The sequence below is a fragment of the Athene cunicularia genome (genome assembly GCF_003259725.1).
Source record: "Athene cunicularia isolate RWA chromosome 1 unlocalized genomic scaffold, athCun1 chr1_part1, whole genome shotgun sequence".
Lineage (NCBI taxonomy): Eukaryota > Metazoa > Chordata > Aves > Strigiformes > Strigidae > Athene > Athene cunicularia.
The window spans coordinates 94,931,323-94,953,801 of record NW_020799091.1 but is presented as its reverse complement, the minus strand read 5'-3'; the positions used below and the strand labels follow the sequence as shown (position 1 = coordinate 94,953,801).

Sequence of the window (22,479 nt, the reverse complement as noted above, 5' to 3'; positions counted from 1 at the left end):
ACAGCTTTTTGCCCCCCTTCTCTTTTTGCCCCCCTTCTCTTTTTGCCCCCCTTCTCTTTTTGCCCCCCTTCTCTTTTTGCCCCCCTTCTCTTTGCCTTTTTCTTTTTGCCTTTTGCTTTTTTCTTTTTCTTTTTCTCTTTTTTCTATTGTTCTCCTTTTTCATCTTTTCCTCCTTTTTCCTATTTTTTTTTCTTTTTTCCTTTTTCTGATGCAGGAAATGAGAAACTGAGATTATTTAGAGAACTTTGAATGTTCATAATGATCATCATTCTTCCTCACTGAAGTTCAAGGGCTGGAGTACAGCCGTGACTCATTTGTGAAGGATGACTGAGTCAGAGAGAGCTACTTACTACTTCTGTTGCTATTGTAAAGAATGTGGAATTTAGGCAACAGTACTATTCAGTGTTAGCTTTACCTCTGCATATTATGCAGTGTTTTGTTAGGCTTTTTATTTTTAAAGCTAGTAGAATGCAGGAATAACCACATGCACAAATACAGAATAGGAAGTAACTAGAGAGACAAAATCTATGCAAGAAAAAAAGATCTGGTCTTTGCAGTGGATTATAAACAGAACCTGGGTCACTAAAGTCTACTCTTATGAGAAAAAGTCAAACTTCCTTCTGGCATGAATACCAGAAGTAGAGCCTCCAGAATGTGTGTGTTGGACTAGTGTGTCAGTTCTGTAGTAAAAGATGCAGACCAGTTGGGCAGAATTCATGGGAGAGCAGTAGGACCTGCAAAACAGGACTTGAGAACAAGTGAACAATTTGGCCACCTTCTAGAGAAGCAGTAGGGCAGAAAGCTTAATATTTTTAAAAGGCAATTCCAAGAAGGAAAGGAATATCTTGAGTGTAAACTGCTAGAAGGAAGATTTAGGTTAGATAATACACAATATTTTCTAGCAGGTTGGCAAAGTGAACATACTGGATATTTTTAGATGTTGGTTCTGTTGAACTTGATTTTCAAGACTATGAAACTAAAAATTTTCCTTTTTCACTTTAACAAACCATTCTGTTCAAGGACATGTTTCTTTATGGATCAGGAAGTATCTCATGACATCAAAACATGAATGTTTCACAATTGCAGTGCTGTCTCTCCTTGTTTAGCATTGTAAATTAGGTCACGCTTTTCTTCTAGAATACATGTTAGCATTTCTGGTGATGTGGAAGAGGATACCCAATATGGAATTTATTTCTATTTCTTCATATACAGGAAGATTGTGAATCCTGTTGTTGTACTGTGTAGATGTGCTACTAATTCAGTCCATGGAAACTGTGTTATATCTGAGAGAAGATGAAAAACAGTCACTCAGAGCTCATTGTGTGAATGAGATTATTTGAGCCTTCTTCAGTTATTTTTACCCGCCATGTCAAAAGGGTGGATTAAGGGGCTTCCCTGTACAGTCAGCATTTTAAACCATTCCTGTAGTGTTTGCCTGTCACAGAAAATCAATAGTAACTGCATGTTACCTGTTTAGTCATACTTAGTTTCTGGTACTTACTTTTCAGAGTAAAAATGTTACTAGGATTAAGTTGAACTTCATGTTTCTTTGGGGTATTATGGGTGTGGATTGAGGGGAGTCTTAGGGGTAGTTGTCTGCTTGAAGACCAAGTTTTAGAAACACAAGGGGTTGTCAGAGATGAGAATGCAACAAATACTGTATTGCCACATCTCTGAAGACAGATAACACAGTTAATACAGTTAACACAGTATATCAGAAATAAAATAGCCAGTTTATGTAGCAATGCCAGAGAAAACAGAAAATTTTGTGTGTTCCTGTGAAAACATCTTTATGTCTCTGTGGTTTTCTTTCTTCTTTTCTTTTTTTTTTTTTTTTTTTCCCTTGGCAGATCTTGTGAAATTAGCAGGGCTCCTGTTAGCATTGTTGACTGCTTGGTACTTGGGATACTTCTTCGCTGTTCTTGTACCCAAAGAGACAATAACAACATCTATTGCTAATCTTCAAGACATTGGAAAGAAACCAGTGTTGAGAGGTGTGTAGTTGTTTGGGGTTTTTTTCTTATACTATAACTAATCTTGTCTATTTACATGGTAAATGACAAATGGCTTGTTAGCTGATAAATGATTTGGTATGTGCTATTGTAAGAATGAAGTTTGCTGTCTAAAGTTAATTAGTGCAAGTCTGAACTATTTCTTGGACACTGTATTTGAAGAAACACATCAGCCTGTATTTGCCAGTATGCAAATATAGTTAATGGAATAGTAATTTAAGAAAACCTTATTTGTTTACTAGCATATAAGGACAAATCTTCAGCTTTGGTTCTGTCATATGTATTTTGCAGTTATGGTAAACTGTTGAATCACTAACCAGACTTTGTGATTAAATTCTCATTATTTATTTCTTCTAATCTGACGGGGTGGCTTAATGTGTACATTTTTCTCATTCTGTGACTGTGTTATCAGGCTTAAAATGAGAATGAATGATAGCCATTATCTTCAACCTACTGGTAGGAATCCTTCATCCCTTTAGCCCTCATTTCCTGTTATACAAAATTGCACAAAATAATTACCTTAGATTCAGATCAGATAATAATTTATGGGGCATTTTCCACTAGATAAGGTTGCTCTTGTTCCCAGCAGCTCTTTGAAAATCAACTTAAAGCTCAGGCAAGTCTGTGGTAATGTTGCCATGATAATGGAAAACTGACAGGATCAGCTTTTCTGTATGTATGTTTGAACTTAGCATGTTGACATTAAGTGATTCTTTCCATGTAGAAATTGTTTATGCAGTATCCAAGAAAACATTTTCTCACCTTTGTTGTTGTAGCCCCGATCCCAAAAAGGCAGAAGTGTGATCACTGGTCTCCCTGCTCACCTGGGAACTATGCCTATCGGATTCTTAGTGGTGGTGGCAAAGAAAAGCTGGCTAAAATTTGTTTTGAGGATGAGCTGTGAGTACCAGTCTAACTTCAAATCTAAGCAAGTGCTTTGCAGTGTGAAGATGGGTGTTTCATTTTGGTTCAGTAGCACCAAGTAAGCTCTTAGCAGGGAGCTCCTATTCTGGTGATAAATGTCAGAATATATCTGACAGTATTTAAATCTTTTTTTCCCTTTTTTTTTTAAGTACCTAATCTCTGGTTATTTTCTTTGTTCCTCTACATAAGCTGCATTCAACTGTTAGTTTCAAGTATGATCTTTAATTTTCATGGTGCAGGGTAGCCATTTTACAGTATGTTGAATGGTCAACACCTTCTGAAAGTCAGATTCTTTCATGGCTTTTCAAAGTGGACAGGTAGAATGACTTTGCAATGATCTTTTGTGTAGATATATTCCACACAGAATACTGCCACAAAACCCCATTTTGTCTTGGTTTTTTTTCTTCTTTATCTTTCTGGCTGCATTTGAATGAAGTACTTTTTTGATCTGGCTCATTTTCAAAGACTCATTGTGCATCGTTGACAGAAACCGACTCATACAATGTGCAAGATCTTTAAGCCATAGCTCCTGTTTACTACAAAATCTTGAATTAAATAACTGAAGAAAACAGGAACATCAGAAAGTGATTTATCATTGGTAAATACAACTTTGGATCAGAGCTTCTGGACTGATACATTCTGTTGATACTGTATGTATTTTGATTCCAGGCTTATAAGCAAAGAGAAGGGTAATGCTGGAAGTGGTATAAACATTGCCATTGTGAACTGTAAGTAAGAGAAGAAATGCTACAGAGACATACTTTTGTACTGCAATAATTTGCAAATGTTCTTGGGAGGGTTGGGGATTTTTTTTGTTTGTTTTGGGGTTTTTTTACTAGCTAGTATAGAAGGAAAGAAAGGGAAAAATTGCAAACTTGATTTTTGTTAAATGTAAGGAAAACATCTGTGTTTGAGAGAAATGGTCTTCTGGATAAACAAAAGAAATATGTTCATAATCAGTATAAGAAAAGAGAAAACATGTACGTAGAAGCAGTATACATGTATTTTATTAGGTAAAAGAACTGCTTCTAATGTAATGTAGAAAAAATATCTATGATCTCCAGCAGTAAGACTCAACTTTTGGTTCAATCCTTGATAAAAGATACCTGTTGCTTCACTGATAAAGGTGCAAGCAGTAGCTGAGAATTGCAGTTCTGCCCCAAGGTACAACCAAGGTACAAATTCCTTTTCTAGACTTTGGTCAGTGGACAGAAAGACAAACTCAAAGCTTGATTAATATTAAACTTCCATTATATGTCTTTGCTTTTAGTGGGAGCTGTTGGGAAGCAGAAGGTGCAGTTTATTCCAGAACCAGAGGCACCATTTTAATTTAGATGAATGGGAATGGTGTTGAAGTGCAGTGGATTCAATAATGGCTTCTGAGGGAAATGAATGCCTAAATGTTGTTGGGGAGGGGAAGAAAGGGAGTTCAGATGCACAGTCAAGTTGGCTTTAATCACAAAACACTTATGTTCCGTTTTTTTTGTCTCAGTATTGCTAAGCAAGATCTTGACCCTGTCTAAACTTGCATAATTGTCTTGAAGTCACTGGGTTAAATTACTGTAGACAAGAATCTGTTCCAAAATTATTTTCCCAGTTAACTACTGCATTTTTTTCCCAATAAGAAATCATAAAAACTTTACTAGTTATAATAAGTAAGCAGTTAAAAATGAGTTTTCAGCATAGAGCTGTAGAGTAAGAGGGCAAATACTCATCCTGAATGCATAAGCAAGGTTATAGCAAATAGGAGTAGGAAACTAGCCTTGTCTTTCCATCTGACATTAGTGAGGAAGAAGAAGTGATATATCAAATTTTACACATATTTAAACAGACATTTCCTTCATCAAACATATAGTCATTTTAGCTACACTTTAATCTCCTTCTGCAGGTTAATCTGTCCATTATCTCGGACCAGTTTGTAGTGAGACATATTTTCTACACGTCTTCTAATTAAATTAGTCAAGCTAATGACTGTGCTCAGTAAGCTTCCTATGGCATCACACTTGCATTTTATTTCATAATGACAACTCTTTCTTCTCTGAATTAAAATGGTCTTTTGTAAGAAGGAAGACAGAACTATTAAGCCCAAGCTAACAACACAGAGGGAGAGAGAAAGAATTCTGTGGATTCCCGTGGTCCTCACTACAGCCTTTTCCATTTTTTTTGTGATCTCTGCTCAGAAAAAGCCCACTTCTAGCATGCTGTTTCACCACTGACAGATTTTTTGCCACCTTTTCCTCTCATCAGCATGATAAACCTGCCATTTAGAACCCTATGTTCAGAAGAATTTGCCTTCATGATTTTACCATATATGGATCAAAGATAAGCTAGAAATGAAGCAGGAACTGCTAGGTCTTCTTACTAGAAATGAGTTGACGCATTCTAAATGGAAAAGACCTTCTCATGTAGCAGGGATATGGGTCCTGGATAATGAAAATCAATTAACTCAGTTGGCATGGATTTAGAAATTTGAAAAGTATTTCCCATTGTACATGTCTGGTTTAAACAGAGAGTCATCTAAACAGCAGCATAATTAATGATGAATATTCACCAAAATGTTTTGGAATGACTAATTGTTTGCATGCCTGGTTTCTGATATGGTAATGATGAGTGTTGAGTTTCTGTCCACTGAGATTCAGATGGTGTGAAAGCTTGCACATCTGAAACACTACTTAATAGAATACTATAAAGCTCATTCATATAGTTATAGGCTTAAGCAATTTTCCTATTTATGGTTGTGGCCTAGTATAGTATATATAGACATAAAAACATGGAAGCACACAGCAAACTGAATTCCTTCTTTAGAATATAAAGTAATAAAAATGTTTCAGTCATGTTTGATGATTCAGAGACGGCATAAAACAAAATATTCTCCCAAACCTTAAACTTACATTTTCCATATTCCTTCCATTTTAAAAATTTAAACAAAATAAAACTCAGAAGCCAAATAATGCACAAAATTAGAGATGCCCAGCTTTAGCAGTAAATGCTATATATGCTGATTTAACAATTTTTGCTCATTTACACAACTTTTTTTTTTTTTTAATTACAGATAAAACAGGAAGAGCTACATCAACAAAATTTTTTGACATGTGGGAAGGAGGTAGGGAAAAGAGTTCAATAGAGCTTTTATTTGTGTTTCAGCATTAAGAAAGGAGTTATATAATTATCCTGCTCTTTCAAATGACTGTGATTGTATTGTTGACAGGGACCAGCTAGAAACAAACAGCTGTTGTCTTCATAAAATATGCTCTGGCCAGATCTGATGACAATTTTTGCCAGAAAAGCTGAATTTCTCATATTGGTTGAGATAGTTAATTGTCTTTTTTTATTATGGTCTTGCTTTTTTTTAGATTGTTGAATTGCCATTTTTTAATTGTCTTTTTTTTTCCTCCATTATTTCAGTCTGGTAGAAATAGCACTTAACCAGGTACCACATCCAGATACTTCACTCAGCAAAATTCCTTTTCCTGACGTATTTTGTTCTATTTTAGTTGTAAAATCATCATAGGAAATATATTAGTCTGTCTCTTAACATCCTTCCATGTAGCTAGAAAGATGATATACTTTAAGAATAGCTTTTAATACGTTTTCCAACCTTTGAACGATAACAGTGTCCTTACCTATTAGTAAGGCGTAAACAGAATGTTATGAGGCACTGGAAGCTGATTCTCTGAACACTTAAGAATGATTGTGACCTTACATGCATGAATAGAAATCACATTGGGACTAATCATGGGGCTATAATTTTATATACGGTATGTAGACTGTAACGTCTCCAGGGTGCCTGTTACATTTTTTTGTATGAAAAACAAGTGTCTTGTGTATGTTTAGCAATTGCAAAACCAATAGCTTAGTGCTGCAAATAGGCTGCCATTTAACGGAAGTGGGTGGACAACGGGGTGTGTAACTCAGCTCTGCAGTTAGCAGGGGAGTAGGAAGCTTATAGAATAGCGATGACTTCTCCTGAGCTATTCCATGCTTTGCTTGCATGTATAATAGTATGTGAGGTAAACATAAGAAACCATCTCTATAGTTACCCTGGGTGTAAATTACTTTTGTAGAAGTTCAGAAGTATCTTCGTTTATTACTGGGAAATGCAGACCAGTCCATGCTTTCCTAGCCGAACTAGCAGTTTTCTGCACCATTAGGCCCTCTGCCTGTAAACAGAAAAATTGCCTAATTAGGACTCATTTTGAATAGATGAGTCCAAAAAGTGAAACCAAGTTGAAAGTAAGTGGAATGTGATATGCATGTAATGAATAATTGGTTGTGTAACTGATTCAACAGACCACTCAGGAGAGATGATGACATTCATTAAAAATGCTCCAAAAGGGTCCCTCCTTTTGATGGTGACTCATGATGATGGAAGCACCCGGTAAGCAAATTTTTCATGACAGGCTGAGAAACAGAACAAAGAATAGCTTGAAAATTACTATTGCATAATGCTGTAGAGGAGTGGTAAATTTCACTCTATAGTCAGGGTTGTTCTCTCATTTCTTGCCTAAAAAGTTTTGATTCCATGTTCATTCAGTGCTGCCTATATCATCTATGTTGATGCTTCTAAAGATGGATAGATAGCATTATATTTGTTTAAAAGCACCAGTTGTCCTCATAAAGGGCACCACTGTTACCTCTGGTTCACAAGCTTCTATTCAGAAGGTATCCACACCTCCAATTATAACATATCTAGTTTGCACTCCTCCTTACATCTTAACCTGATTCTTCAAGTGCTTTTAAATCTTAAGGGTTTTTTAGTTGAATTATACAGGGAAAGACTTAATCATTCAGTTGATAAACATTTGATGCCCTTGTCTTTATATAAGAAGAGCTGAAACATCAAAGAGTATTTGAGATACATTTTTCTTTCTGCTGTGCTGTTACAAACAGGTTGTATTATCATCAGGAACATAAAGAGGAGGATGAAAAAGGATTTTTCTCTGTGAGTTTAATGGCATGCTACTATGACAAGACTTGGGATTTTTTTAAACTTGTCATTTTTGCTTCTGCTGACTTACTAATGTAAAGCATGAATCAGCTGTGTTTTCAACATTTTTCACATCCTGAATTTTTAACACTTTTTTTTTTTTCCCACTACACTTTCCTAGGTTAAAAAATGATGCCAAAAAATTAATAGAAGAGCTGGGAAGTAAAGAAATATGGAATATGAAGTTCAGGTCAAGCTGGGCCTTTATAGCTGCCAAAGGCTTCAAGCTGCCAGATAATATCCAAAAAGAAAAGGTCAAGTTCATTTATTTTCACATTATATTTGTCTGTATATCAGATACAACCTTCAGGTGTGGATTTTTTGCATTAGCTATAATAACTGTGGCTTGTTTAGTAAGCTTCAGTTGCACAATGCAAGTTCTCTGAAGTGTCATCATTCTTTGCTTTGGATCTGCGCCATGTATAGTACTGACTTCTACTACACCAGCACTAAGTCATCTGTAGACAAATTTCAGAAGTGACAGCAATTCTAGAGAGTCTCAGTTTTGAAATGTCCAACCTGACATACTGTACAGACACTTAAATTTTCTTCTTGAAGGACAAATTCCAAGCACTTCCTAAAAATAAAGGCTGATTTTTGTATGAAAATTGGGCTGTCTCAAATTGACTGTGCAAATACAGCAATGCTTGCATCACAAAACTTTTCTGAATAACTTGCCCTCAGGCTTCAGGAGGAGTAAGATACCATTCTTTAGATCAGATTTCTGTTTGCATCTCTGACCTTGTTGTATTTGCCTTCTATAAGCCCAGTAGTGCTCATATGTATGACAGAGGCAGACAGAAATGAGAAAATCCAATACAGAGATCAGTTCCTGTGATAATACTGACTCCCTCCAAAGGCATATGAAACTTCCATATTTTTTTTCCCCAGAATATTGTTGCAATCTTCTTCACACTACAGAGCTTCTGCAGGAAAAATGTATTCAATTTAGCGTGTATTACGACAGCCATCTGGGAAATAAATAAAGCTCTCTATGTAAGAGAGAAACTGGTGTAATCTTCACCCATTATGTCAAGCAAGATATGCAACGTGCTACTTAGCTTCCTAGTCCTACTCCATTATCCTCTTCTGGTTTATGAGGTTTGACAAACTAGTTTGTAAATGCAGAACTAAACATTGGAATTTTTATTTTAACAGATAAACCACTCTGACAAGAAGAACAACAGATATGGTGACTGGCCAGCTGAGATCCAAATAGAAGGCTGTATTCCAGGAAACCTGATCTGAACAAATGCATACCTCATTAGTAAAGATTATTATATATTTTTATATCTCTTTTATACGCTAGTAAATTACTTCCAGAACCCAATAAGCATCTGAACACTAATTGTAAAATAAGTTTTACAGTTTTTAACCTTTCTTTCCTCTGTGAGGTTTTACTCTAAAATGAAAACAAGTAGGTATTTTGATGACAAGCAGAAATAAAATATTCTGGTTTGGGATTACAGTGTTCAGGAAGTCAGTGATAAAATACAAGGATTTTTGAAAGTGAATATTCATTGTCATTAGTAATTTTAGGGGTTTGGTTGGTTGGTTTGGTTGGTTTTACTATGTGTTTCTTTTGCTTCCTTTAAAGACTAATATGCAAATAGAACTTAGTCTAAATTGTAATATAAAATCACTACTAATAAAGAAAATTATTTTTATGTTAGTTTATTAGTAATGTCACTTTTCACATCCTCAATGGATAAGGAATTAGCTGGATGGTTACCCTCAAAGTGTTGCAGCAAGTGGCTCAATGTCTGAGTGGAGAGCTGTGAGCAGAGGCATTCTTCAGGGGTTGGTGTTGGGACTGGTGCTGTTTAACATCTTTGTCAGAGACATGGACAGTAGGACCGAGTGCACCCTCAGCAGTTTGCCAGTGACACCAAGCTGTGTGTTGCGGTCGACACGCTGGAGGGAAGGGATAGGCCATCCAGAGGGACCTGGACAGGCTGGAGAGGTGGGCCTGTGTGAACCTCATGAAGTTCAACAAGGACAAGGGCAAGGTCCTGCACATGGGTCAGGGCAATCCCAATCCCAAATACAGGCCAGGGGATGAGTGGATTGAGAGCAGTCCTGCAGAGAAGGAATTGGTGTTGGTTGACAAGAAGCTCATCATGAGCCAGCAATGTGCACTCACAGCCCAGAAAGCCAACTGTGCCCTGGTGTGCATCAAGAGACATGTGACCAGGAGGTCAAGGGAGCTGATTCTCCCCCTCCACTCTCATGAGACCCCACCTGCAGTGCTGTTTCCAGTTCTGGGGCCCCTAACATAAGAAGGACATGGACCTGATCGAGCAGGTCCAGAGGAGGCCACGAAGATGCTGAGGGGGCTGAAGCACCTCTCCTGTGAGGACAGACTGAGAGATGGGGTTGTTCAGCCCAGAGAGGAGAAGGCTCCAGGGAGACCTTGAGACCTTGCATCAGCCTTCTAGTACTTAAAGGGGCCTACTGGAAAGATGAGGAAGGACTCTTCATCAGGGAGTGTAGTGATAGGACAAGGGGTAATGGTTTTAAACTGAAAGAGGGTAGATTTAGGTTAGATAAAAGGAAGAAATTCTTTACCATGAGGGTGGTGAGACACAGGAACAGGTTGCCCAGAGAAGCTGTGGCTGCCCCCTCCCTGGCAGTGTTCAAGGCCAGGTTGGACGGGGCTTGGAGCAACGTGATCTAGTGGAAGGTGTCCCTGCCCATGGCAGGGGGGTTGGAACTAGATGATCTGTAAGGTTCCTTCCAGCCCAAACCACTCTATGATTCTACAATTCTTCAGAAAAAGTATGAAAATAGCAGTTAAATTTGTTGAGCTGGTTTTAGTGATGTTGACAACATGGAATAGCCATGTTAACACTTGTATTATTTTACCAAATTTAAGCTGCAAATCTGCATGGTTTGTTTTAATTAATTTTTCTTACTTTAAAATATGTAGTGACTTCATGCAAGCTTAAGTGTTTTTCATGCTAACTGGAATCAAACAATAATTGTAAGGAAACTGTAGAAGCCATTTCTTCAATTTCCCCTTTTATGAAGCACATCAAGTATATCTCGACCTTTCTTAACTGGTGTTTGTTCTGTTGTTCAGAAGCTTACCATATGGCAGATTCCACAGCTTAAGTTGCTTCCTGTAGCATTTCCCTATTGTTCTAGTTATTCCTCAAACACACTGAATTAACCTAAAAGGACCGAGCCAATTACATGGAGAACAACTCATCACCATTCTTTTTATGCCACTCTATTATGTATCTGAAGACTGTGTTCATCAACTCTCTCTGGTGACATATTTTAATCTTTACATTTTTCTCAACATTAAAACATTCATTTGGTATCAACTTCCTTAACATGCTGCGCTTCAAATGGGTCACAGCACTCTATGCAGCTGCTTAGGAGTGTCCTGCACTTTGGACGGGAGAAAATCAGAATCGCTGACTGGAGAGGGTGGCTGCCAACAGCCACATTCAGTCTGCTCTTGCTCTCCATGTTGCCTGGTTGAAGTCTGATCAGCAGTGCTTCAAATCTCTATGTTTTTTGCAGCTGCCACTACCTACTTGCAGTCACTGCTGTGTTCCCAGCAGCTTTCTGGTATCTGATCCCTCACCAGTCTCTAAAACTACATTTCCCGCTACTGGCTTGTGAACTGCCCCATAGCCCAGGGATGCTGCCAAAGAAAACAGTTAGCTTGAATCAATTTACTTTGGCAGACTCACAATGACTGTTTCTTATCACCTTGCCACTGATGAGATTGGTTTCAAATTGAGTACTTAAATAGCTTTCCACATCTAAGTCATTCTTCTTTTGTTCTTTTTGCTTGTTCATCCTGCAAGTTGTGTAGGTCAGGGGCTACTCATTTTGGTATTTTACACATCTAACAGTAGATGCATATGACATCTAACAGTAGATGCACATGCTGAACTTGGCCTCATTCTTGAAGCCTAGGCATTTGGATGGAAGACTCGAGGTTTTCTAGCAGTTGCAGGCTACTTCGTGGTTAAGAAAAGTTCTCTGTGTCTGCTACTGTTCCTCACACATGTCATTTTGCAAGAGAAGGGAGCTATCATAGGTGTCTGTATTCCATGTGAACCTGTGGTGGGACACAGCTTCTGTGAAGGTATTTCAGTGCTTATTCCTCGGGAGGTTTGAAGCAGTGGGTTCCAGGTGCCTGGTATGTGCTTCCTAGGGATGTCATAGCATTGCAGTGTAATCAAACCTCTCATGTGCTTTGGATAAACTGACCTAACCAATTGTACTTTACCATTCCTGTCAACCACATCAGTGCCAAGACATAAGGCTTGTATATGTTCATTTTCTTGAGTGTATGGCTTCATGTCACCAATAATTTATTTAGGCATTGTTCATGTTACTGGCAGAATGTTTATTCTTTTACATTGTAATCACCCTTTGTTACATGCTTGAATTATAAAAATAACATAATTACAGTACTAATGATTGGCAATCTTCACAGCGCCAAACTCTGAGGCAGTCCTCAGACTCTGTGCAGTCTGGCAGTCATTACCCTCCACTCCAGGCCACAATTACATCAATTACAATTAAATTTTAGATCAATTTCTGTTTAGCAGTTGCCATGAAGTGTGCAAGTACTCCAGGTACTCCAAATACTCCATTCTCTGCACATATTCCATTCTTTACATTTACATTTGCTCTGTTCTTCACACTGTGCAAGTATTCCATTCTTTACAAACGGACAGCAGTAAAAGGTGCATACCTCTGTTCTAAATCCAAGATCAAACCACTCGAGAACTTTTCACAGCACAAGTCCCTGCAAAATATTCTTTAACTCCATCATGTGTTCACTTTTTCAAAGATGCAGTTGAGTCCTCTAGACAACAATTTTAATCATCTGCAGTGCTGAATAGCTATCATCAGCTTTGTTTTTCTTTGCTCATGCCACACTTTAAATATGGCAGGCAGAGGAGCCTCAAGTACTTTGATAACTCTCTGATCTCAAGAGATGATGGAAAAGTGGTCACTTGAGAAAAAAAAAGATGCCACTTTTTCAATCTCTTCTCAGATTAGAAGCAATTTTACAGAGAGTTGGTTGGAAAGTGGGATTTCAACTTCGCACACACAACTTGAACACTTTTAAGAAGGAGTGAAAAGATTTTTTATGGAACAGTAGAAATGTTAAATAGCTCTGGATTTTAAAATAATCAAAATATCATGAAGTTAAACATTTAATTTTATTTGGGAGCAAGACCATAGGGTGTAGGATCCCTAATGCAGCTCTCCTTCCTTACCTTCTCTGTCATGTGCTCTAAACCACAGACAAACTCCAGCAGTGGAGGTTAGTGATGTGGATGCCAGGTGATGCTTCATGAAATACTTCTGGGTGGGTAGTACAGCGTGCGGGATCCCCGCCATGAAATAAGGTTAAAACCTGCAGAGCAGTTCATCTTTTTTCTAACCCTAGTAGGCAAATCCAATGGGAAAACATGAGCTTTAGGCAGTAGCGTTACTCAGGGCTTGGGTTTGTGTATTTAAAAGCAAAATGGCACAGCAGGTGGCAGCAGTGTCTTTCGAGATCTTCAGCATCTGTTCGTAGAGGTACCTGACCTCTCTGCAGTTACTTCCAGGGTCTGGACAGACCCTGGAAGCCACAGACACGGGTGGAAGGCACCCTGCCTTTCGCCTGTGGCTAGCAAGGAGGCCACCAGCTTTGCCTCCACTGTACCAGACCTGCCTTCCTTGCAGGGGGAAGTGCCAAGATCCCATTTTAAATACCCCCACCAAGCACCGGCCTGCTGCTCGGCATTCCTCAAAAGAAAGTTCCTCTTACCCCCTACCTAGCATTTAGGTAGACATTTTAGATAGAAGCAATTAGAAAAAGTAGCTGTTGGTCTCATTTTTCCATCCAATGTGAACGTGACAATCAGTCCCATGAAAAATGAAGTACCTGGACAGAGGCCCTGTTTATCTCTCCATTTAAGAGAATGACTGGGGTCTTGACACACCTCTTAAAAGTTCCTGGATCCCTGACAGTCCAATTTGATGGCAGCAGTAGGAAACATTGATCAAATAATAGGTAACATTCTCAGTTTCTCAGTGGTAACTGTTTCTTTAGGTTCTTTGTGTAATGTTATCTACCTCAAAGTGGGAAGTTTCCACTATATTTAAAAGAAAAATATATGAAAGGAAAAGTTCTTCAGCAAAAGATACTGTTTCAAAGGCAGGCTGTGCTTAAAGCCAAACTCCTACTGACTGCAAACCACTCAGAAGAGCAAGGAGAAGCTGATGCTTTTACTCATACGTAATGCCTGGTGGGAAGCAATATATGAGTGTCTTATCTCTGATCTCTTCTTAGCTGCAAGTGAAATGCTGAATGATGACGAGAATTCTGGGGATTTAGATGGGTGTTTTTAATAATGTTTGAGTGACAGCAATTCCTCATTTCCTGGGACACTGAAGTTTTGATTTCACTGCTCTGCTGGGTGGTTTTTGTGTTGTTCTTTTTCTTTCCGGGGAGATTTTCAGCAGCATAGGAAATGTAGATTCTCCCATTTCAAATACGAACTTTATGCTAGCAGCTCTAAACTACTTTTTTCCCCCTTCCAAAGATGAGAGCATAGAGACAGAAATTTTAGCCTGTTCTAGTCTCCATTGCAGGTCTCATTAAAAATAAAAAAATATTTTTTTAATAGTTACGTTGTAGCCAAAACCAATATACATTTCAACCTTGTACTGCTCATACAAATCTTATGCAGTTTATGCTTTATATAACTTCCTTCTATCTCCTGGGTATTCTCTGTCAGAGTTCTTGGGAATTAGGCTGAACTTCCACCTTCTCACACAGGGCCAGGAGGTATGTGACAACCTGGACTTGGAAAAGAAGAATGAGGTCTTGTAGTAAAACTTTCCAAAGGATTATTAGTGCTTAGAGGTCACATCTGACAATAAATTCCTTTTGTTCCCATCCTGGTTCACTGAATAGCACCGTGCTACCTGATCAGATTTTATTGCCTGCAAGGACTGGAAGCAAAAGAATTAGACCTTCACTATCTCTATTTTGCAGCCAGAACAGAAAACTCCAGTTTCTAATTTTCCTTCTGATAACTTAAAGGACAGAACTGGAGCACAGTAGCAAAGCTCTGCTTTCTGTGAGACTTGTGTCCATCACAGTGATCCACATCTCTGGACATTTAGTTAATTGATGAAGTCTCTACTTGCCATGTTTCCATTCACCAGCTAAGCAGGCATTCCTTGCAGCAGATGAACTGGAGCTCAGCAGTCCCAAATCAGCAGTCTTTTGATTGTTAAAAATCCTCATTGTAACAAAAATGGAAGAGGAAGGCCACTCCTCTTTCATCCTCACCTCCTCCACATTCATGAGGGAGATTTATGTGCAATGTGAAGTATTCCTGCCCACTGCAGGCACAAGGCAGCTTGAACGGATCGGGTCCTTCCACAAGAAACCTGCCCTTCTGCAGTAAATTATTGCCTGCTCTACTGGGACCTCAGTAATTTCCTTGAAAAGGAAATCCAGAAATAATAATTTTCAAGTAAAAGGAAAAGGACATGTAAGAAAAGGGATTCTGCAATTCATTAATTACTTTCCATTAGAAATTTTTCAAGCCATTGGGTTGGGACATAAAAGCATAGTTAACATATAATCTACTGCTATCCATTTAGTTTCAGCTCTAACCTAACTGATTTGGTTGCAGAAACTAGCTGTAGCAATATGGAGCTCAACAGACTAATGTAGGCAATGCTGGACCTCACACTGCTTCAGCTCAACTGCTGCCAAAGTTGGTTTCAAGTCATCCCCTGAACTTTTTCATCTGCTAGTGGCTCTCTGGCATTGCAGCATAGCCAAACTCCCAGCAATAGCACTTGCCACAACACCATGCAATTAGCCCTCCAGTTTACTGAAGAACTTGACCCTTAATCATCCCTGCAGAAGCATGGTTCTTGAGAATACAAAAAATAACAGTATTTTCTCTCATTTATTTTACTAGTTCTTGGTAAGTGTTGTCCTAGCAGTAAATAATCTCTTCTAGTTTGAATTGTTCATTGATTATAATTTTAGTCCTTTCTTCTTGTTTTCTTTTTAAGCCTATAATTCTGCTTTGTCATTTTAAAAAAGGGAAATTTGGATATATACCAGCCCCAATATTACTACATCTGAAAAAGCATTTAAGCATAGAGAAGCACTGCTGCCCCAACTGGTACAAGTGTTAGCCTTGATTATCACCTCCTCCAGGAAATGGCATAGAGATACAAAAGGTAAGAATTATCTAGATCCTCAGAGATCTGAACTGTGCTCTTTACTAAAGGCTATGACATTTTATTTTATGTCTTCAGCTTTCCTGATTTTTCCTACAGATCTTCACATACCTCACTGTGCTCTGATTAACACAGTAATTAATTTTTTCCAGGTTACTTGCAAATAGTCAAGGTTTTAACAAAAATTGTTGAGAATCCCACTATTTATAACCACTACCACCATCAGCTGTACCCTCTCCTGAGCGTCCCTGGCTCCATAGCAGAGGTGCCAAACAGGAACATGTTCTCCAGCCAACTCACTAATGGCCATTTAAAAAAAACCCAAAAAAACAAAAAAACAAAAAAACCCAAACAAACAAACAAACAAAAACCACAAAAACGAACAGATCAAAAAGCACCAACCTGCAGTCCTGGAGCTGGACAGAACTGGTTTTAGGGGGAGAAAAGAGGGCAAGGAAATAGCATCTAGTGGTAAATGGCACTGTATATACTAAATTCACATAACCTGGAGCTGCAGACCAATGAAGAAAGAGAAAGGTGTAAATATGTGTTAGCAAACATATATATGTGACCCTAAGTGAAGGAGGAAGAGAGGAAAAAAAAAAAAAGAAAGTAAAGGAAGAAGAGAGGAAGCAAAAACCCATGCCATGAACATTGTATTCCTCTCTGTGAAGGACACCAGATGCTGACAATTCATTGTAATATCCCACCACCAACACCACCAACATGAAACCACTGACCTTAGGACTCAGAAAAGCAGTGGAGAAGTGACCTAAGTTGTGTTACAATTTTAGTGGTATTATTGCTATTATTGTGACTTTTTCTGTACACTACCTGCATTATTGTTCTTTGTTAATAATTGCATCATGTAATAATGATTCTTGAGTTAGTCTGTTAAGATGTCCATTATACTATCAATTGGTGGCTTCACATATATATATATATATATATATATATATACACACACATATACATATATGGTGTGCTTCCTTTTTGCCCATAAATTTGAACATAGGAGTGCAGCTCTTGCTTGCACGGCACTTTCTCCCTGGTGACCCATTAGAAGTGGAAATTTATGCCTCTTCTACTACCAGTTAAAAGGTGGAAGAGACAACTTCTCAGACCCTTTTATCATGTCTCCCTTTCCACTTCCTGATAGGTATTCCTCGCCCTGCTCTTTGAGTGAACGAAGCCTCTTGCCTACAGCAAAGTCTTTCCTGTTCTCCAGGTAAGCTATAGGAGCCGAACATGAGGATGACAAAATGGCCCTACAGGCATTTGCCTTCCTTCAAAGCTGGAGCCATACAAGCTAGTTTTTTACAGACTCGAAAGCACTCTGTTTTTTACAGGGTCTCTCTGTCTGATTAAAGTTATTACTCTCAGGACCATGGGTGTAAATATATGCATGCCCTGAGTATGCATGTTCTCCATATTCAGACAGGGACATTACCCACCAATTTATTTAGAGATATGACTTGGCATGTGCCATTGAGAGACTGTTTGGGAATCCCTTCACTCCTTAACCCCGCATAACCCTCTTCTTTCCTGGGTAAAATTATGACAAGGCCATGAGAGTAACTTTGGCAGACCAGATGCCATCCTTTCCAGTTTCCTATCTAGCAGTCAAGACCCTTTCTCACTCCTCCTCCAAATACATAATATGGAGGGATGGTCTGTAACTCTCTTCGTCCAAGTTGTTTTGTTCTGCAAAGATAGCCAACAGTGCCAGGGGATTTCCAACATCTTCCAGTGTGTGAATCATTTAGGAATAGTAAATGGGCTTACAGGGTCTCGCATACAACTAAACCTGACTGATCTACTCCATAGTTGCATGGAAGAGTGAGCTAATTGCCCTAGGGTTTTTCCAAGCAGCAATCTGGAAGCAATGTTGAGGAAAATTAACTCCATTGAGCAGGAGAGAGAGATGTAGTAGGAAGGAGAGAGCGAGCAGAATGCTGCTGAAATGGGCAGGCCTTTGTAGCTTGGCTCATGTTTGCCCAGAGCTCAGCGTCGGCAGAAACTGCCACCCTGTCAGGGGAGCAAGGCTCCCTGCTTGCTCTGTCACAAACATGCACGCAAATTCAGGACCCTCTCAGTGACCAGAGGCTTTCACATGATGATGGCAGTGTCCCTGGGATACTATAAGCAAGAAAACAATCTCTTCCACTCCTCCTTTAGATAGCAAGGGAGGGAAATGGAATGAGAAAAGTTTGAGAGGTTAAATGGAGCCAAGAAAGAAAAAACAGAGAGCGAGCCTGTCCTGGTTCAGCCAGGATAAAGTTTTCCCCAGCAGAGAGAGAGGGGGAAGGGATCTCCAGCGGGGTTATTCATACCATGCTGACGTCAGGTCCAGGGGCGGAGCCTTTTTACTTTCGCTTCTGGTGTTGGTTTTTGACACACACGCGGCGGGTTTGCTCCTTGATCCTTTAGCGATATTTCTCTGTATATCTTTTGTCTTGTTCACCGTTACTGCTGTTTATTGTTGTTACATTTGATACTGTTGTTATTCAGATTGTTCTATCACTCTGTTGTATTAAATTTCTTGTTATTTTAGCCGGGGTCTGTGTCTAACTTCCAGCCCGACCGGCGCGGGTGGGGGAGAGGCAACGGCCACGTGCTCTCTCATCCCGACAAGGGTTAAACCTTGCACAGAGCCCTAAAATAAGAGGCTCCACATGGCTACAAAACTCAAGCCTGTGTTCAGAAGAAAAACCTTTCACACAATCCTAATCAAAGTCTTCTTGTTCCTAGAATAAGAGCCCTGTCTACAGAATTGTTTCCCTCCACTCAGAGATGATGGCACACAGTGGCCTTTCTCTGTGCTAACCTCACAGCCCCCATTTGCTCTCTCTCCTCTGTTCTCCAGGGAACAAATTGTGGCTCTGCAGGGACCACCCCCCGTGCACAGAAAATCCCTCTAAAGATCAGGACGCTTTAACTTTTACTCTTATAAATATGCCAGCTTCCAGCCGAAGCCCTTTTTGGCTCTCTCTGAATTCAGCATCTTGCAGCTGAGCTCCCACTGCTGATCTCACGGTCTCTGGCATCTGGGAGGCTGGGAACCTGATTTTGGTGGCTATTCAGGCTTGGCTAAATACACTTTCCACTAGAGGCCATCAAATCCTGATCTAGAGACAGGCGATGCAATACTCTTATGTATTTACAGGGGTATTTATTCAAATGAGCTAGAAAAAAATCAGAATGGAAAATAACCTCTTGCTTACTTTGCCTCTGTATCTTATGTGTTCAAAGCAAAACGACAGCAACCTCCTTCTGCAGAAAGAATGAAAAACAAATGTTCACCTCCCCTTTGGAGGCTACTGCTGTGTGACTCCTCACAAGTCTGTCTTTGATAACCAAAGACACCACCATAATTGCTCTGCAGTTGCCCAGTATTAAAGATCAAGGAATCTAACATTTATTGTGGGAAGTGCTTTCTTCTGACATGGAGGATATTCTGATCAGGCTTTTAATCCCCTTCACTTAAAATGCACAGTGTTCCTTACTAGTGTATATTTGCATGTGTGAGTACATTACCATTAGACCTGTTTTACAAACTGGTAGCTCAGTTTGACAGAGAGCGTTGGGAGGCAAAGCTATCCATGGGCTGGCACAGCTGAGAACCCCACTTGTGTTCGCCTCTCCCTGGGATCACAGATGCTGGCCCAGTTCCCCTCCAGTTAGCTCAGGCCCTGCCTGGCTCCTTCAGCATGGACAAATGGGGGCAGGTCTATGGGGAAAAATACTCCCTGCCAAGGTCCCCATGACCTCACTGTACACAGCTCCTGGGAAAGAAGGAGGTTGCTTTGGACAACCTTTTCTTTACTCTCAAGGACTGTACACTTGAGAGTGACTGAGGTGCATTAGGTGCACTCCTGGAGCTCATCTGCTGGCTTGCTGTCATCCAAAAACAATCCAGTTTGGATGTGCTGAGTCTCGTCTGTGACATGAGGCAAAATGCTGCAGATGGGGACAATCCCAAGATTTGCTTTAAAAGTAAGTCAAAAGTCATGGAGGTAAAGTAAAATGCACCCTTGAACAAAACAGTGCTGTCTCTGCATGCCTTGATACTGCAGGAGACTTGGGGTGGAAAGCTAATAAAGTGAACCCTTCCTGCAATCTCTTGGAAAAGCAATACAGACAGGGCTTTTAAGGATTGAGTTTTCACCCAACAACTGTCTCCAGTCTGTGCAACAGCTGACAAAGCCAAACCCTCTTCTGCTCTGAGAGCTATCAAGATGCTGATGAATTCAGTGCAGGGCCGGGTCTTTTCCTCTCATTCACCACCCAAGGTAACTTCTGCTTTCTGATATTAAAAAGAAAAATGATCTGCTATTGCTAAAAACAGGAGCTTAACTGTTGCTTTCAGTAACTAGTAGTTATGTTCCAGACTACCACCACAGTACACAGTGTTGGCTGAGGAGGAGTTGTTTAGTGAAACAGCTGTTACAGTCCAATGTAACATTCGTAATTCTGTACGCGTAGAGCATCACTTGCGTTGGCACTTACTTTCAGGGACACTCCAATATATCATATGGGAGAAGACTGAGATATTTAATGCAGAGTGCAAAGAGGTGGTGGCTCAGACATGTGGAAGCAGCAGATGTCTCCAGCTGGGGCAGAAGAGGGTGAGACTGCAGGGTTTTTTCTGAGGACCACCTCTCTGGGCACTGTGCAGTTTTGATCTAAAATTAGGGCTAATCTATTGACCTTTTGAGCATGTTGAAAGGTTCACTGTTGCAGGAGAAGAAAGGACCTCTTACAGGGGTCATACCTATGCTGAATGAGGAGTTCCTCCTGAGTGGTTGTTGTTAGTTACTCTTTGAGGTGGCTGTTTATATCAAGATTATTCTCTAGTCACCACAAGAGGGTTGCAAAGGCTCGGTCAGGCATGCATGTTGATACCATCAGCTGAAAAGTCCTGTAGACTCAAAACTGCTTTGCACAAATAAACAAGTGCTGAGTTTTAGAGGCACATGAAATGTCTGGACCTCAAAATTTACCAGGACTCCACACCTCCCTGTTCACTTCACAGACTACAGTGCTGGCCTGAGGGTGCCTCTGCACTTACCCAGTAACTGCTTTAGAGTGATTTCTTCTGCTTTACTGGCAGTCCCGCTCCTGACAGCTCATATGAACAAATTGTGAGGGCTTTTTCATCCCTCTGCTCTAGGGTCCTGGGGTCTTGTTTCATGCCATTTCAGAAAATGAGCCAGGAGCACAGAAAGTTCAAGTCCTGATAGACTTCCCTGTCACAAAACCTATGTCCACATACAGCTCTAACTGATGCTGCTGAGAACCCCCTCCAGAGGAGGGGCTGAGGGCTGATAAGACTTTGATGAAGAATGACCTTGTTCTGGGAGATTGCACTTCCCCGAACACCCAGGGTACTTCAACAAAGAAGGGCAAGAAAATTTCCCTGATGCTGCCCACAGCTCTCCCCTTCTGGATCAACATGTAACATTCCCCTGAGACAGGAGTCCAGCCCAGCACCACACTGCACTGCACTCCTCCCCTCCCTTGGCTAACAACACAATGGACAAAAAAAGGAGGTTTTATTTTTCTTGTTGTTCTCTTAACCCTTTTATAACACTGTACTAAAAACAAGGGCTCAAGGATTTTCTGTGATATAATTTCCCACATTTTTTCTTGCAAGGCACCTCAGCAGGGATGCAACACATCCCTTAGCTGCCAGGGCTGGCTCTAGCTCCATTAGGGATGCATTAAACCGAAGGAAAGGGAAGCTTCCTTACCCTGCTCAGCAGAGTGCAAGAGACTCCTTTGCTTATGTGTATATCATAATGCTGCTGGAACTAATGTGTAATATCCCAGGGATTACCTGTAGAGGAATTTGCATGTACAGATTTACAAGGTAAGGTATGGTTTTACATATATATAATTTATCCACAATCATCAGTGAAACATATACATCAGCCAGTGATCACATTGTTCCTTATAAAAAGGCTGTTTCTGAAATACTTGAACATTTGTAAGACACAACTGATGCAATTCAGGCATGAAACCGTCCCTGCAGGTTTCCTTATGCAGTTGTCCCTGTGTTTATTCCCAAGATGTGGTGAAAGCATTCACCTTCTCCCCCAGTCCACTGCTTGGTGTCTACACCTCCATCTGTTTTGCTGGAGTGAAGCTCAAACAGCTTGAGCTATAGATGTATTTCATAGCAAAGAGACAGCATGGATTTAGTTCATAACCTGTTTTGCTCATATGCCATTGTGGTGGTTTGACCTTGACTAAATGCCAGATACCCACCAAGTCGGTCTATCATTCCCCCCCCCCCCCCCCCCCCCCCCCGGCCTATGC

General features: G+C 40.0%; 2 protein-coding genes across 2 annotated transcripts in view; both read left to right on the top strand.

Moving 5' to 3' along the window:
* Nucleotides 1-9,560, top strand: part of FAM3B (family with sequence similarity 3 member B) — a 31,129-nt gene extending 21,569 nt beyond the window's left edge. The window contains exons 3-9 of the mRNA XM_026847419.1: nt 1,851-1,994; nt 2,789-2,912; nt 3,606-3,664; nt 5,989-6,039; nt 7,227-7,314; nt 8,045-8,177; nt 9,082-9,560. Coding sequence (XP_026703220.1) covers nt 1,851-1,994; nt 2,789-2,912; nt 3,606-3,664; nt 5,989-6,039; nt 7,227-7,314; nt 8,045-8,177; nt 9,082-9,171 — 689 coding nt within the window. The 3' untranslated portion in view covers nt 9,172-9,560. The remainder of the gene's footprint in view (nt 1-1,850; nt 1,995-2,788; nt 2,913-3,605; nt 3,665-5,988; nt 6,040-7,226; nt 7,315-8,044; nt 8,178-9,081) is intronic.
* Nucleotides 9,561-16,066: 6,506 nt separating this feature from the next.
* Nucleotides 16,067-22,479, top strand: part of LOC113483626 (interferon-induced GTP-binding protein Mx-like) — a 32,025-nt gene continuing 25,612 nt past the window's right edge. Inside the window, exons 1-2 of the mRNA XM_026855355.1 lie at nt 16,067-16,158; nt 17,318-17,386. The gene's annotated coding sequence lies outside the window, so the exon portion shown is untranslated. The remainder of the gene's footprint in view (nt 16,159-17,317; nt 17,387-22,479) is intronic.